The sequence below is a fragment of the Hyaena hyaena genome, unplaced genomic scaffold (assembly GCF_003009895.1).
Source record: "Hyaena hyaena isolate Hyena2069 unplaced genomic scaffold, ASM300989v1 scaffold_165, whole genome shotgun sequence".
Lineage (NCBI taxonomy): Eukaryota > Metazoa > Chordata > Mammalia > Carnivora > Hyaenidae > Hyaena > Hyaena hyaena.
Window position 1 is genome coordinate 2,358,121 of NW_024080797.1, and position 17,127 is coordinate 2,375,247.

The window sequence follows — 17,127 nt, forward strand, 5'->3', positions numbered from 1 at the left end:
GTTTCTTCCACCAGGGACCTCACAGATAAATGAATACAAACAATTTACCTCCTTGACTTCCAAAAATTAGTTGCTGGTAAAATGGACTGACATCCTTTCACATAAACACATCTGTGGTTAAGACCACACTGCCTTTTTTACCTTCCACTTTGAATGACGCCAGTGGCCAGTTTTGTTCGAAGATTATGATTTGTCATTAATGATCACAGGTGATCTCTGGTTTAGATTTAACACAATACTGAAAAAAAAAATGCGTGCCTGGTCATTGTTATAAATTTTAATGCAAACGCTGATGCTACCATGTCAGTTTGTTTGGTCTTTGGTCTTAGGTAGACCTCTTATTCATACCAAATTAGATTTTTTTTGAAATCTAGCAAAAGGCTTTATTAGTTTCTAGAGAAAAGGATTCTAACAGAAAATGGTCCAATTTCTCAGCTTAGAAATCTCATTCTGTCTTTCTTGGCTTCATTTAAAAATCTCATCTTGTCTGTTATTCATTAGTTTTTATCCAAGTACTTTCCCCAATTTTGCAGACCAGATAGAACATGGACCTTGTGTGCGGTCATGGTTCAAATCTTGGTTTCGTTGTTCATGATCTGTGTGGTTTGGGGAAATTTATTTGCTATCTCTCAGTCTCAGTGTCCTAATCTATAACACAGGAGAAATACTCAACTAATGGGATTATCAGTTGTGAATATTTAATGAGATATCATTTAAAAAAAGCACCCAGTGATACATTTATAACACAGAGGGCAATCAATGCATGTTAGCTAATAAAAATCTGTTATAAAATTTTATCTTTCATTTAAATAGTTACTTTTTTTGACCTAACAAGTGAATTTTTACTAGACTATAGCTTGGCACACTTTATAAATAACTGGGAGTTTTAAAAGTGTAAACAGTGTGCAAAAAAGCAAAAATATTATTTACTTTTAGAGTGTAAAGAAGCAAAAATATCATTCTAGTGGAATACCCTAAAGTATAAATTGGGAACAGGTATTACTTGACAGTTTCAAATGCTCAAATAAATGTGAGAGACCTTGTGCTAAAAGGTTTATTTACTGCAGGACTTCTCAGCACCTTTAAACTGCGAATGTGCACCTAAATGTTCCAGAGGAGAATATGAATCTCAGCAGTGACCACAGAACTCCCTTTTAAAGCCTTATCCCAAGGGATCAGCACTCTTTGGAATATTCTTTGGGAAGCTATGCAAACTCCTAATACAAACCTATGCAATTATGAATTTTTATGAAATTTTTTTCAAATAGGCCACTTCATTGATAAACATAAATACCTAATTTAAAACAGGAATATGTATGTTTACATTATGCAACACTGAAGTATGCAGTATTTGCAGATTTCAGAATATTTTCTAATTTATGACTTCATAATAAGTATGTCCACTGGGATATTTATTACAAGAAGATACTATGTGTACTTAAATGGCAGTTACATAAAATAAACTTATTGTCCACAAGTAATCCTGAATGAGAAGTTCCTAAATCTATAAACAAGGAAAGAAAAAGAAGAAGAAAAACATGTCCTTATTCTTCCCAAAGCACATGATGGATCATTATGCATTCTTTCTTTTTCTTCCTACAAACACATTTCGGTATGATTCTTCAATTAGAACACATGGAAAATATAGACCTGGTAAAGCTGACTCAAAAGCTAGATCATGGTAACATTTTAATATGAAAATATTGTGAATGATATTCATATGGGAGGTATGGCAAAAATCCAAGTTTAATCATCTTTGCTGAAATCTTTACTTATGTTATTTCTTAAGTCATTTACAGAATTCAAAGAAAAAATTGCAGTGAAATTCAAAGAAAAAATATCCCAAGAAAAGATATGTAGTAAAAAAAAAGTCTTCATAGATTTGTAGCATCTAAAAGACATGTAAGAGTAAAATTAAAAGAGAAAGTGTACAAAAGTATTCATCTTTTTATGTTTTTAACCTCAGAGTTCCCACTCTGTCTAGGATATAATGCTAAACCCCACTACCCTGGTCATTTCCTGCCTACTTTGGTTTAGTTACCATGTGCTAAACAGCTGAGGGTCAATTAAGGCACTTTCCATGAGCTGTATTTAAAATTCAGTTAGAACTTAGGAAGGGCTTCTGGGTTTTTCTTACATTTGTTCCAGCCACCATAGGGTTCCCAAGGTCACACACCACCATTCGGGTTGTATTTTCCATCTTGTACTCACAGCTCAGTGGTCGTAGCCCCTGCAATGGGAAAGAACACCAGCATGGAGCTCAGGGGGCAAATAAGTTACGTCGTGTCACAAAGGCAATGCGGTGTGGGCGGGAAACTTCTCTTGATTTCAAACACCTGTGTGGGCCACTGCCGTCCCCCCTCCTCCCCCCACCACACACACACCAAGAGTTCACGTGTGACCCTTAACTGAGAAGAGAAGAAACTTTAGAAGAAAAGATCAAAGTTTAATTTTAGAAACAAGTTGGATTGGTAAACGCAGTGTGTTTCACTGAGGAGGAAAATGTTTAATACCAGCAATAAGGAACACTTTAGAAATTATTTGCACTATTGCTAAGGTTAAATTGGGGGCAGTGAAGATCACAGATAAGTAAACATCACAGAACAAATTTAGTCTTGCCAAAATGAAATGGTGGCTATTAGCAGAGGATATCATATGACTCAGTGAGCATGTGCAAGAGAACTGCTCTGAACACAAATTCCTACAAACCATGGTCCTATTGTGAGATTACACAATCTTTGTTCAATCCTCTAAATACTTAAGACAGGAAGAGAACACTTTTATGTTCACCCAGTGCTTCCTGTCCCCCTTCTTCCCCTTATATCCAATTCTCATTGGAAAGTTTAAAAACTTGGGGCACCTGGGTGGCTCAGTCGGTTGAGCGTCTGACTTCAGCTCAGATCATGATCTCAAGGTTCGTGAGTTGGAGCCCCAAATCAGGCTCTGTGCTGACAGCTCAGAGCCTGGAGCCTGCTTTGGTTTCTGTGTCTCCCTCTCTCTCTGCCCCTTCCCTGCTCGCTCGCTCGCTCTCTCTCTCTCAAAAAAAAGTAAACATTAAAAAAAGTAAAGAAAAAGAAAAAGAAAGGATAAAAACTCATTTGAAGACATGCTTAGAACTATGTGTGGGACAAGTTCCCAAGGTTACTGCAGACGAGAGGGAGAGGTAAAGGATCTTTATCTTTGAACTTCTTCCCTCTGCTCCAGCTCTACCTCTTGTCTTCACGCTGCTCTCCACCCTCATCCCCTTTCCATTTATCAAAACCCAATGTCCCTGTGGCCCTGCTCCACCTTCGGTGATAGCTACAAATGTCCACCCATTATTTCCTTCTAACTTACTAAGTGCCACTAGCATATGATCTGTGATCCTCATACCCAGAGATAAGCCTTTACAATAGGAGGACTTTCACAAAGAGCAACCTTTTGGGAATTTCTGCCCCAGGAGAGGTCCGTGGAAGGAAGAACATTCTGAATATGAGGGCCTTTTGTCCATCTGTCAGCTCTACTGCAATTTCATTTAAGGGAGTAATGTGAATTTTCATATAAAAAGTTCAGAAACCATCCTCCATCCTATTCTTCTCACTTCATTGAGAAAAACCAAGATCCAACACCAAAACAATGAGAAGCCAAACAAACATGAGACATCGAGGTAAAGAATTCTGTAGGTACATCGTATGCTTCGAGAAAATTAACTTCAGGGCAGTAGGAGTTTTTGTATCTGTTTTATTCCCAGTACCTAGAGCTGTGTTGGGCACAGAGCAGTAACTGGTGTTAGGAGACAGAGCAGAAGCAGCTCACACTCTTTCCTGAGTCTGAAATGAAATAGAAACACAACTAACTATAAAATCTTCCCTTCTGGGGGCACCTGGGTGGCTCAGTCGGTTAAGCATCTGACTTCAGCTCAGGTCATGATCTCACGGCCTGTAAGTTTGAGCCCTGCCTCTGGCTCTGTGCTGACAGCTCAGAGCCTGGAGCCTGCTTCAGATTCTGTGTCTCCCTCTCTCTCTCCATCCCTCCCCCGCTCACACATTTATTCAAAAATAAATTAAAAATCATTTTAAAAAATCCTCCCTCCTATAATCAACCAGGTGGGAACGGCCACTGAAAAGTCTGTTCCAAATCACCAGAAAAGAGTGAATGACTGCTATCTGCAGGCAACTTAATATATGCGGTATCTAAGCAACTAAGAAACATATTTTCAAAAACCTGGTAAAGTTCTCTCCTCTGAAAGATAGCATTAGCATGAATTTAAATTCTTAAGGATCTATAACTAACCCTAATTGTACAGAGATGTTTGTGTTCGAGTTAAGTCAATCCTGAAAACAGAAAAGAAGAACCCAGCAGAAAAGCTTTTAAAAATGTCCACGAGCCCTCTGAATATAATTCAAAGTTAGTTTCTATAGTAAATATTTTTATCTTATCTAAAGGTTAAAAGTTATATGTACATTTTTCCAGCTTGCTAGAAATAGCTTTTTCACATCAATCAAAGATCTTTGCTTTCCCCAGGCCCTCCCACCCGTTTTCTTTTTTTAACCTTTATTTCCTTTCTCTGAGTGAGAGAAAGCATGATTGTTTTTCTAGGTATTTCTAGATTATTTTCCTTTGCTATTCCAGGGACACTCTTGCTCTATCCATTTATAGCTCTTAAAATATTATTCACTAAAAATATGTACCATGTACCTGCTATTTACCAGGAACTGATAGAAAAGACTCCTCATCCTCACTGAATCCCCAATTGTTGTAACAATTGTAATAAGTAATCACAAGCAATCATAAAAAGCAATGGATACATAATAAGTACAGTTTCAGTTTTAGGATAGGAGAGAATCATAGTGATAGAGGAGGTTATGCACCTAGATTTAAGTAGTAGATTGAAGGAAGTGACCTCAAGGCTGCTGGGGGGGCCAGTGCAGACCAGTGGTTAAGAGCACGGGATTGGACCCAACAGTGGAAGCGTATGTCTTGGATCTGCTAGGCAACAGATGTGTAACTTGGGGCATGTTAGTAAATTTGTCCTTATCTATAAAGTGGGGATGCTGATAGCCTTGCTGTTTATAAGGCTGTTATAAGGATGAAGTAAATGAAATCCGTATAATATCTCAGAGCAGTGCCCAGCCCATCTCAATTGTTCAATACCTGTTTGCAGCCTCCATAATGACTGAGCTGAGTCTTGAAGGATAAACAGAAAGAAGTAAGCTGGATAAAGGGGAGGAAGGAGTAGAGCTGGTGTGTCAGAGAGATTGAGCAGCAGTTACAAACTCTTGTGGTAAGAGAGCCCATGGGCATTACAGAAAGTGGAAAGAAATTCAGTCCTGCTGGCATGCGGGGGGGCGGGGGGGGAGGGGGGAAGGAAAGGATCAAAGCCCAGGGAAGAGGCTAAAAAGGTGAACAGGGGTGACAGAATCAAGGCCTCTGTAGTTACTGAAGGGATTTAGGCTTTATCCTAAAAGCAATGGGGACTTAAGGAGGGGTTTCAGCAAGAGAGTGCTGTGGTCAGATTTACATTTTAGGGAGAGGACTACCCCCTGCAGAGAGGGGAGGGAGGCAGGGGGCTGGAGAGATTAGTTAGGAGGCATTTGTGACCTCAGCAGAAGATCATGCCAGGCCTGATGAAGGCAGTGTCAGGGCAGTTAGGTAGAGAGAAGAGACGGGTGGGGACGGCAGGGGGCTGGAGAAACGAGGTGGCTCCTGGTGCCTTTCTCTGAGACAGGCAATGGGGGAGGGAGAAGCGGGAGTCTGGGAAGATCACGAATCCAGTTCTGGAATCACACGCTGAATATGAGGTGGGCATGAGGCAGGGGAGATGGTCTACGAGGTCCCCCGAATAGCCAGATTCATAGAGACAGAAAGTAGTCGGGTGGTTACCAGGCGGGGAAAAGAAGAGGGACTTAGTGTTGAGTGAGTACAGAGTATCCATCTGGGAAGATGAAAAGGTTCTGTGCTGGATGGTTTTACGTTAACGGTCACACAACCATGTGAACGTACTTAAAACCACTGAACGACACATTTAAGAAATGGTTAAACTGCTAAACCTTATATTATATATATTTTGCCATAATAATGTTGAGAATAATCATCATATAAAACACACAAGCCCTTATTCCTAGAAAATTCTAGAAAAAGTTAGCAAAGGGAAGTATGAAGTCTGGCTCAGTGAAGGTTTCCAGAGAAAGAGATGGTCAGCATTTATATTTTTGAAAAGATGAATGTTTTCAACAAAAGAATAACAAAACTTACAATCAGATAATCCTAATACATTTTCCCCTGAGAGAAGATTGTCTAAAAAAAACCTTGAACTGAGTTCAAATACAAAGGTACACAAACCTCAAACTGCTTAAAAAGAAAGAATAAATTAGAATGTGGCTTCAGTCATGTGAAATTCAAAGACTGAGCTAAGTCTCTGCCCAAGGGAAAATGATGGAAGAAAAATAGTTAAGGGCTTATTTGAGATTGTGGATGATGTCCGTTGTAATGTTTACAGCCAAAGATAGAAACGATAAACGTTCTCCCATATTTTCCATGCAACCAAGTCCGCAGTAAACTGGATGTTTTGCTGAAAGAAGAACATTTTAGAATAGATGCTTTGTTTAATGAAGTCAGGGGTGGAGTGACATGAAGGAATTGAAATGAAAATACAAGCGAAGCTGTGGAACATTTTTAAAAATAACATATTGAACTTCATTATTTTTGTTTGTTTATATAGTATTTACATGTAAGTGTATACAGGTGACTTTTTTCTATAAATTTCTCCAACAGAAACTCACAATGATTTTATGACTGTCAAAGATACATGATGATTACTCACCTGGATTTTTTTTCACTAAGAAGATAATTTAACCAAAACATAAACTGCAAGCCTAGAGGTATGAGTAGAGAATTTAATATTCTCTATATCTTTAACTGCCTATTAAGTATCAACATTGCAACAATTTGCTGACATTTCTTTATTTTTTTAAGTTATTGTCTACTTTAAAAATTTTTTTAAATGTTTATTTATTTTTGAGAGAGACAGAGTGCAGGTTGGGGAGAGGCAGAGAGAGAGGGAGACCCAGAATCTAAAGCCAGCTCTGAGCTGTCAGCACAGAGTCCAACATGGGGCTCGAACCCACAGACCATGAGATCATGACTTGAGCTGAAGTCTGACGCTTAACCGACTGAGCCACCCAGGTACCCCATGTCTACTTTTTTTTTTAAACTAATCTCTGTACCCAACATGGGGCTTGAACTCACGACCCTGAGATCAAGAGTCATATGCTCTTCTGACTGAGCCAGCCAGGTGCCCCTGCTAACATCTCTTGAGAGGAATCATTTTTCATTAATTATTTAGTCTTTATGGGGCACCTGGGTGGCTCAGTTGGATACGCAACTGAGTCTTGATTACAGCTCGGGTCATGATCTTGTGGTTCGTGAGTTTGAGCCCCACATTGGGCTTTGTGCTGACAGCGCTGAGCTAGTTTAGGATTCTCTTTCTTGCTCTCTGCCCCTCACCCATTTGCACACTCTCTCGCTCGCTCTCTCTCTCTCTCTCTCAAAATAAACTTAAATTTTTAAAAAAATTATTTAATCATTAGAATGTTCAAACCCCTCAAAGTATGTGGCATTTGGAAATTAACTGACATTTAACAAATCGTAGTTAAATGAACAAATCCTGCAGCATGTCTTAAAGGAGCTCCCGTTGTGCCTCATTCTGTGTGACCCACAGTGGTGGCCATGAAGGAATGTTAAACTGGGTCTCTGCCCTTGATTGTGAGTCTGTACATTTCTGAAAACGAGGGACTCTCTCCGCTATCCTGCAATGTATTTATGTTTTTTTTTAGACCAAGTGATTAAAAACACAGCAGAACCTGAGGATGCCCTGAGTGGGAAGATTCATGTTCTGATAAAGGAGAGGACAGATTATAAAAAGCATTGTCAGTTTAATAAATAGTGGCACTGCCCGACTAGCAAGTAATGATGAACACCTGACTTTTCTTGGTCCTGGTCCCAAAAAGGTGGGCCACGAAGAAAGAAGAATAAACGTGTTTCCTTTCCAGTGCCTGTCTCTGCTGTTATTAGCGTTCCTGTCTCTGCTGTTATTAGCGTTCAGCTGGGACTAGTCAGACCTTCCTCCATAAGCAGTAATGAAAACCAGAGCTCCTGGGACCAGTTTGAAATGAAAGCAACTGAAACCAAAGGCCTGAAAACAGCCAGCGAGGGTGGGAGTTAACAGGGGAATTGAGCTGATAGATGGCATTAGCGAGGTGCTTCTTTCAGCCAGCTGTAGTCTTTTCCTTGTATCAGCTCTCCACCTTTGGCCAGTTGATCTTTGCACCGTGGCCAAGAAAGATATTAATATTGCTTAAGACCACCTCATTTGGCTCATTGCTATTATGATTAGCGAAGTCAGGTGCCATTTTCTTCTCCTTCATTTGGGAAGAAAATCTCAGCTAAGATGGCTCTACTTAACATTGCTTTGACTTCAAATATATACCTGAGCTCTTTCTGACTTCAAATACTTTGCAAGTCATTATTACCTTGTTGCTGCGTTCAATCCCAACATAATCTGCCTCTTCCGGAATTATCACAAAGAGTTCAGCTTCGTAGGCACCTTCTCCTTCATTTCTTGCATTGATGATGAGCATAAGATGATTTTCATCTCCAATGATGACCTGATGCTTATCTCTAAAAACATAGTTTAAAAGGGATATTAGTTACCAGACTTCTCTGGGTTCATAGATATTTTGTCTAAGGACCTGGAAGAAAAGAAGGGAGATATGGACATATGAGGGACAAGAAGATGGATCATCAGGAGGGGATGGTGAGAAGAACTAAGAGAACGTCCAATGGTGTGCTGGGAATGTTGAACAACTAGTTCTCAAAGAAAAAAATAAAAAGAGTACGGATTTGTAGCATTTGCTGATTCCCGTGGCATCAGTCTTACCCCTGGGGTCAATTTCAGGCTACTGACATACTTAATCTGCCAGCAGAAAATCCGGGAAATCTGATGATGGGTTCCTAAACCGGAACAAGGCAGCCAGGGCACATCACTGAAAACTCCCAACAGGAGAGGAGGAACAGTGGGAGAAAGGCAGAGCCGGTTTAGAAACGAACAGAGGGGGAGGTGTGGATGAACCGTAAGAGGGAAGGAAGAGGTAGATAAAGTAAGATCTCGGATAGCTGATGGAGGATTCTGAGGTATTCTGAGGTATTGTAATTCTCTTCAAACCTCAAACTGAGCCAACCTTTGGAAATACCTTTTGCCACTTTAAAAAAAAATTTTTTTTTAATGTTTTATTTCTTTCTGAGAGAGAGAGAGAGAGAGAGAGAGAGAGCGTGAGCAGGGGAGGGTCGGAGAGAGAGGGAGACACAGAATCCGAACCAGGTTCCAGTCTCTGAGCTGGCTGTCAGCACAAAGCCCGACGCGGGACTCGAACCCACGAAATGTGAGATCATGACCTGAGCCGAAGTCAGATGCTTAACCGACTGAGCCACCCAGGTGCCCCACCTTTTGCCACTTTTAACCCTTAATCACAGCTATTGCTTTAGACACTGGCTCAGTTGTGATGTTTAGGGGAAAAAATCCTCTGAAAGAGTGCCAAGCAGACTCCAAACACTAGCGGTGAGATGGGCTTTGGGTGGGTGTGTGTTGGGGGTGAAGAGCATGAATCTGCTTTTCCCAATGTAGGGTGCTTTACATCTTAGTCTTGTTTCTTTCCATAACAAAATGCTGCGTAGTTACCAGCGTTAGACTGGTGACTCTCATTACAGGCAACTGGGAAGCCTTTGATTCTTAATTTGATTTGGGGACGCCTTCTGCTTTACTCCATAGAGTGCCATTAAAATATGCATTTCAGCAAATTAAAATTGATTTGACAATTTTAAGGATGCTTTGAGTCACGGGTGCTGCACACACTGGTTTGGGCCAAGGCATAAACAGAACCAGCCAGAGTCTCTTGCTCACAGGACTCAGGCAAGTACATACAACTTGAATCACCCCAGATGAGTTACTTTGAACAAAAACATTTTTCCCCCGCTTTTGCTGAAAGATGAAAAAACAGCTCAGGCAAAATCTTAGGCTGTGTCACTTGACACCAGTGACAAAGGACTGACCCAAACCAGAGGCTAAGCCAAACTGTTGCCAAGCTCAAGAATTTCACACAGAGGATTTTTTTTTGTAGTCGTTGGAAGTGTATACTTTCTCCAGAGAAGCTTTAAATAAACACCTGTATTCCATTAGATAAAGCGTACAAGTTTATTTATTTAAACTTACGTTCTAGCTGACAGCTTCAAGTCAGGAATGCACATGTTGTCTTCTCCACAGTCCACCAGGATGTGAGCCTGTGTTGTGCAAACAGGCATCAGGAATAATCTTGGAAAACCTGAATCACATCCTTTTTTCCTGACAACTATGAACGATTCCGCAAATTAAACCAAGGCTTTCGTTTCACTCTGCAGGATTCTGCCCAGCTAAAAACCCGAAGCGAGGCAGTGATCTCCCAGTGTAACTTAGTTTATGTAATACCTTTATCACCATTCATTCGACAAAGTCCATAAAGAAGGTACTTGGGCAGCATTTTGAGGATCATGGGCTGTATTGCTTCCATTACAGCCACATTATGAATAAATTAAATCTTGGTTGCATAAGGGGAAGGGCTTCTGAAAACACACTGATGCAGTGTTTCAGGAAATAGGTTAGGAAAATTTCCCAAACGTTACAAGTTGGTGTGCAGGTATGAAAACAAAAGAGGCTGGATTTGGTCCTAAGTTCACAGCAGCATAGCCCAGGGCGTGGCTGAGAATCAACCAACAAAGACTGTCAAGGACCTACCTGTTCAGTGACGGTGTTTTCCCTGTAGTAATTCAACACTGGTTTCACTTCCAGGCCTTCTTTAAAGGTGGATTCATCCAAACTGTAATTCAAACTAATGTTGATTGGAGATAATTTATCTCGGAATTCAGTTTCATCCTAGGGAAAATAATCACAAACGCAAGGAAGGCTTGGTGAAATAGCTACAAGATGTTAGTCTGTGAAAGGCAGGCAACACGTGACCTCAGCCAGTGGCCATGAACGATGAGGTCATTATCACGGCAACGGGACTAGGTACACACTGACTGAGGTGGCATAGATAGCCGGCTTAGTTAATATATGCTCATAGATGAAATCATTTAAAGTTGTGGCTTCGTTGAAATGGATGCTTGTGGAGGGAATCTTCAGGGTCTGCAGATCTCAACGACTCACACAAATTGGTCAAACCGCAAAGGAAAACAATCGTACTCATATATGCAATAAATGTCATGGAAAGTTTTCGTGAACTGGGATTTTTCTTTTCATGAGGTCGGCAGCATTTGGGTGTCTTCTTGGGATCAGGAGAAGAAAACGTCTTGGTTCTTTCCTTCTCTTATGGTCTCTTTCAGCTTGCATGAACTGCAAAACACCTTCAGCACCCTCAGAATAAAGAAACAGAACCCCTCCCGGAAGAGAGGGTCGTACCCCCAAAGGCCCTGAGCACAGAGAATACCTCAGACCATGGGGAGGGCACGCCACCTTCAGACACGTGTCGGTCCCAGTCATGATGAGACTCAAGGTCATCTTTGAAATGAAATGAAATGAAAGTGCCCAGCTTTTCATTCTAGCATGTGTCTGTGAACTTTGCCGTCACTGGTTTCTCTCACCTCCTCACTAAGTCCGTGAAGGGAAGAGACAAAATGAGAAAGCAGGATAACCCCACGACTGGTAAGAAACTGGAATATTAGGGTTACAAATATTTTGGCTCTTTAATTCCACGGTAGGTCTTGGAGTTACTGCAAATATATATTTGTTTAAAAATAGAATTATAAATTACTTTCAATAAAAGCATTGAATGCCTGAACGGTTTCCCGACTTGGCTCTGAAATGTGCATTGATAACATCTGGCCAAACATGCTCACGTGGGAGAAAAATTCAAATAAATTGCGTTTAACGTTTATGGGGTTTTGGGAGGGAGGCAGTGAGAAATAAAAACCACCTGGGTGAGTACTATTTTCAGGCTGGTGCACAAAACAGAGAGAAAGCCTTGGGAATGAATAGCCACACGCTGTTTGGTCAGCGGAAGGAAGGCTCAAAAATGGAGCGTGTGGCCCTTATAATAAAGTTTCCTCCTATAAAATGAAAATAGACGTGGATCTATGTGGACCAGAAGAATGGTTCAACAGTGAAAAAAGGGTGGAATCTGAGTCTGAACGTTAGGAGGCCAGAAGGGTGATTCTGGATCACTTACCCGGAGGTAAACGACAAAATTCTGGCAATGGAGGGGTTTCTGCCGCTGGATGGTGAGAGGGAAAATGAGATGTGACTGATTGTTGTCAAGGAAAAGTGTGCGTTTAATGGCTCCTTTTTGCTTCAGAGTATCTAAGTGGACCTCAGCGATCAGGCCTAAGGGACAGAAACAGAGCAAATATAATCAGGAAAGGAAAAGTATTCGGTGAATGCAGTGCTCGAATGCATTTCTATTTCAACTTGCTTATTCAGAAAACATTGTTTTCATAGTTGGGATCAAAAACAAATGCATGAGCTGAAAAGGTTTTATGAAATGGTCCCCAAGCTATGAAACTCATTTTGTAATGGTTGGATACAGTTATTTCCCACCCTCCCCATGATGATATGTTTTTATAGATAATATTAACATCAGTTTTTCAAGTAATATTTATAGACAGGTTTCCATATACAGTAGACCTCTTAATGTTAAAAAAGGGCTCTTTGAAAGCTTTATGGGGTCTGCAGAGAAACACTTACTGTTAACTTTTCTTAGCATAGTAGAGGAGTGTAAAAATTAAAAGATGCTCACCTATTGTATTTGAAATGCTTTGGCCTGCTACTGATGCACATACTTTTAAAGAAAAGCTATGGAAAATAACAGTCAATAATGGATTGGTTAATAAAGTTTTGAATCTGAAGTAGAAATCTTACTTTATCTCAAACCAGGTCAAATGAATACATCATTTTTCCTTTGTACTTCTCAGTATACACACACATACACACACCTAACTAAATATACATATATTTGTAAAAAGAAAAAAATATATATATATATCTCACCAGTTGACCATAACACTAATATAATTAAGACATTAAGACATGTAACTGAGCCGCCTGGGTGGCTCAGCTGGTTAAGTGTCCGACTTCAGCTCAGGTCAAGCTAACTGATTTAATCAATAGGTTAAGTCATTAATTACTCGCTGCTTTTATTCAACAAGTATAAATGAGTATCACCCAGGTGCCAGGGAGGGAAGAATTAGGCAGTGTAGGTAGGGGACAGCCACTTGTAGAGCCTGGAGTTGAGCAGGAACATGACTCCATTTGAGGAACACGAGGAAATTCAGTATGGTTGGTGCATTTGAGCAAGGTGGGGAAGCTATAGGAGGGGAGGCTGGGTGAGTTGCTCTGTGGGGAACAGGGCTTTGAAAATCATGTTAATCCTAAGAGCCACGGAGCACAATGGGATGATTAACCCACATCCCTGTTCAGCTTAGGAGGAGACGGGAACCTGGTGGTAACTTGCTGGGTGTGGGTATAATTTGAGGCAGAGACACCGCAAGAGGGCAGGGAGAGAGAAAGAACGTAAGGAGCTTGGCATGGTTTGTATCAAGCTGGGGAGGCACAATGATACGGTGCAGAGAGACAATGAAGAGGGTAGAGGTGCGAAAGAGTCACTGTATAGTTTTGCCTGGAAATTGACCTAAACTCCAAAGAGATGTCTGCCATGGTTTGTAGGATGACCGGCACTTGGACCTATTCTGTGGCCAAAGAGGGAAGGAGAAATGGCCAGCTGCCTCTGCCTGGCTTTGCAGAATGTGCTCACATCCTTCCTGAACAGTGGCAAGCCCTAACTGCCAGCATTTGAGATGGGGCTTTTTCACCTTTCTAAGAAAGTAAAAATATAAGAAACGACTTAATGACGATTTAATGATAGTCTTAATGTTTTTATTAATAAAATACTATAGTATATTTTGAATATTTCTACAGCATCCCAAAGCTGTAAATAATCCTCAATCATACTTTAATTATGTGTCAGCTTCCTGTGTTAAATATAATGCAAATGTGTCACATCTGGGACTCATCTATCTACCGTGACCTCAGTCAATGTCTCCCTTCAGGGTAAATAATTTGCCACATGCCATTAAGCCAATAGTTTCCTGAGATGTCTCTGCTATTACAAGTGTTTGTACCCTTTCCCCAGAGAAATCACAAATTCCAGCCCACTTCTACTCCAATTAGAATTATTTAAGAAAGATGAATAGTTCACCATATCTCTAAATTCTGCAGCAGGTATGACTTGCAACACTGAACTTTTTTCTGTGTCCAGCGTTTCTTGGGAAGTACTTGGCTCTGTGTTAAAATCAGAGACAAGGTGCATGAACTTTTATAAGATCAATTCCTACTTATAATGAAATTATCAACTTAGGTACATTAAAATAATTTTATAGATAGTATTTTGTTTAACATGAATAATTCAAAAGCACTAAAATTTTTGAAAAAGTAATAAATGAAACTGAATGTGAACATGATTTTCTTTGTGAGGAGTATTTGATCGACAGATGATGTTAGCAGCTGAGTTATGAATTATATCAGTTACCTGTCAGTGTTATTCTGTATTTCTATCTTAGTTCCGCCTTTCTGTTACCTTCAAATCATTAACTGGATGACTATAACTTTTTTCACGGAAGTTTAAAATAACTGCTACAACTGACTGAGTTATTGGTAACAGCACCTGAACTTAAATGTGCTAGTTTGTAGATGTCTTTCTCAGAAAAGAGTTGCCAAATCAAAACTTTCCAAGCACCCTGTTCTGATCTAAAAGGAAGACCTCAAAATTTTATGGTAGTGGACAAAAATAGTCATTCTTTTAAAGAAAATTTTTATTATTGGACTCCTGGATGGTTTAGTCCATAGAGCATGAGACTCTTGATCTCAGGGTCCTGAGTTCAAGCCCCACCTTGGGTGTGGAGCCTACTTAAAATTTTTAAGAAAGATGTACTTCTATCAGATATCCAAAAATGTCATCAAGTTATGATAAATAAAACATTTAGAAAAGTTTTATTATTGAAATGTAGTTGACTTGACACACAATGTTATATTTGTTTCAGGTGAACAACCCAGTTATTCAACTCTATCCATTACTCAGTGGTCACCATGGTAAGTGTAGTTACCATCTGTCACCAAACTTACAACAAAATTACTGACTCTGTTTGCTCTGCTGTCCCTGTCATAGCTGTGACTTATTTATTTTGTAACTGGAAGTCTGTACCTCTTAATCCTCTTCATCTATTTTGCCCATCTCTCCCCCCTCCCTCCTCTTGCCAACCACCTGTTTGTTCTCTGTATGAGTCTGTTTCTGTTTTTTTTTGTTTGTTTGTTTATGCATTTGCTTTGTTTTTTAGATTCCACATAGGACTGAAATCATATGGTATTTGTGTTTCTCTGTCTGACTTATTTCACTTAGCATTATATTCTCTAGGTCCATCCATGTTGTTGCAGATGGCAGAATCTCATTCTTTTATGGCTGAGTAATATCCCACTGTATATCTACACCACATCTTACTTATCCATTCATCTATGGACACTTGGTAGCTTCCATATCTTGGCTATTGTAAATAATACTGCAATAAACATAGAATTGCATATATCATTTCGAATTAGTGTTTTTGTTGAAATATTCACTTTGAATTTAGCCAAACATATATTGTACATAAACATACACATATATTTACTATGTGTGTTATATAACACACTATGTGTGTTAATTAGCCCACTCATGGTCTAATTATGAAGTACTCTTGCATTGTCAGGGAAAGCTATGACCATAATTATTGAATTAAAACTGCAAACTTGAATTTATGGTCACACTCAATATGGTACATTAGTCTGAATATTTCTGATTGGAACAAAGACATTAAATCAACCCAGATCCCTCATCACATCAGTTCTAAAGGAAACTGGTGTATGTAGTGCTTCTAATATATCAGAAAGGAGGACAATATGTTATAAATCCTTTGACACCAGCCCTCACTCGATATACAGTTGGAATAATGATGCTGTGGTATAATGGGGAGCATAGCCATGCATGAATAAAAAATAAAAAGGTGGATGTGAAATAGGATTTAAAAATACAAAGCAGTTCATTTTTCAGCCTAAGCAGTTTAATTCAATTTCAGCAACAGCAAATATCAGATTTTGCATAAAGGCATATTGGAAAAGGTTTTCTCAGGATAGTGATGGTCTTTTACATTTATCAAATGAAATATTTTACTAAATACTTTTTATATTTCTAATTGATTGGTATCTATTAATATTTATTGTGTCATTTTTTTTCTAATTTAGAAATACTAGTAGCAGATACTTTATAAAACTACACAGCTGTTTGAAAGACAAAGAAATTTACATTGACGGACATGAAGAACTATTTCCCAGTTAGGGTTCACTTAAATGGTTTTCAGATGTAGAATACAAAGGTCTATCAAATACAGACGAAACTATAAGAAAGCAAATCAACAAATGCTTGTCAACTATTTTGGAAATACTGACCTAAATTCCTAAAATAAACTTACAAAGTATCAGAGAAACACATTCTAGACTGAACCAGCTGTTAACTTGCATCTTCTAGTACTTTGAGGCACCATTAATCCAAAGTTTTGCATGTGAAAATGAAATGTCTTTCAGAGAATGCATGCAATAGAATGAAATAAACAACTATAAAGACATAAACTATGCATTTGCCCACATAGCAAATTACATTTAACTGTAATATGATTTAATGCAATAAGGAAAATGGCTCATGAAAAGAAACAAAACTAAACAGACCCCATCTCTATTAAAAAAATACTTATGTTTAATTAATTAATGTTAAAGTTTATTTATTTATTTTGAGAGAGACAGAGTGTGCACGCATGCCAGCATGAACAGGGGAGGGGCAGAGGGAGAGAGAAAGAATCCCAAGCAGGCTCCACGGGGAGCTCGATGCAGGGTTCGAACCTATGAACCTGAGATCATGACCTGAGCCAGGAAATCAAGAGCTGGATCCTTAACTGACTGAGCCACACACATGTCTCCTATTAAAACAAAACAAAACAAAACAAAACAACACTAAAAATCCTTAGAAAAAAATGATCTAGTTT

At 39.4% G+C, this 17,127-nt stretch overlaps 1 protein-coding gene across 2 annotated transcripts in view; it reads right to left on the bottom strand.

Moving 5' to 3' along the window:
- The window catches only part of ITGA8 (integrin subunit alpha 8), a 187,502-nt gene that overhangs the window by 55,410 nt on the left and 114,965 nt on the right, over positions 1 to 17,127 (bottom strand). For both annotated transcript variants that reach the window (XM_039239984.1, XM_039239983.1), the window contains 6 exons: positions 12,801 to 12,856; positions 12,234 to 12,388; positions 10,805 to 10,942; positions 10,247 to 10,314; positions 8,511 to 8,658; positions 2,138 to 2,230 (listed from right to left, as the gene is read on the bottom strand). In XM_039239984.1, the coding sequence (XP_039095915.1) occupies positions 2,138 to 2,230; positions 8,511 to 8,658; positions 10,247 to 10,314; positions 10,805 to 10,942; positions 12,234 to 12,388; positions 12,801 to 12,856 (658 nt within the window). The remainder of the gene's footprint in view (positions 1 to 2,137; positions 2,231 to 8,510; positions 8,659 to 10,246; positions 10,315 to 10,804; positions 10,943 to 12,233; positions 12,389 to 12,800; positions 12,857 to 17,127) is intronic.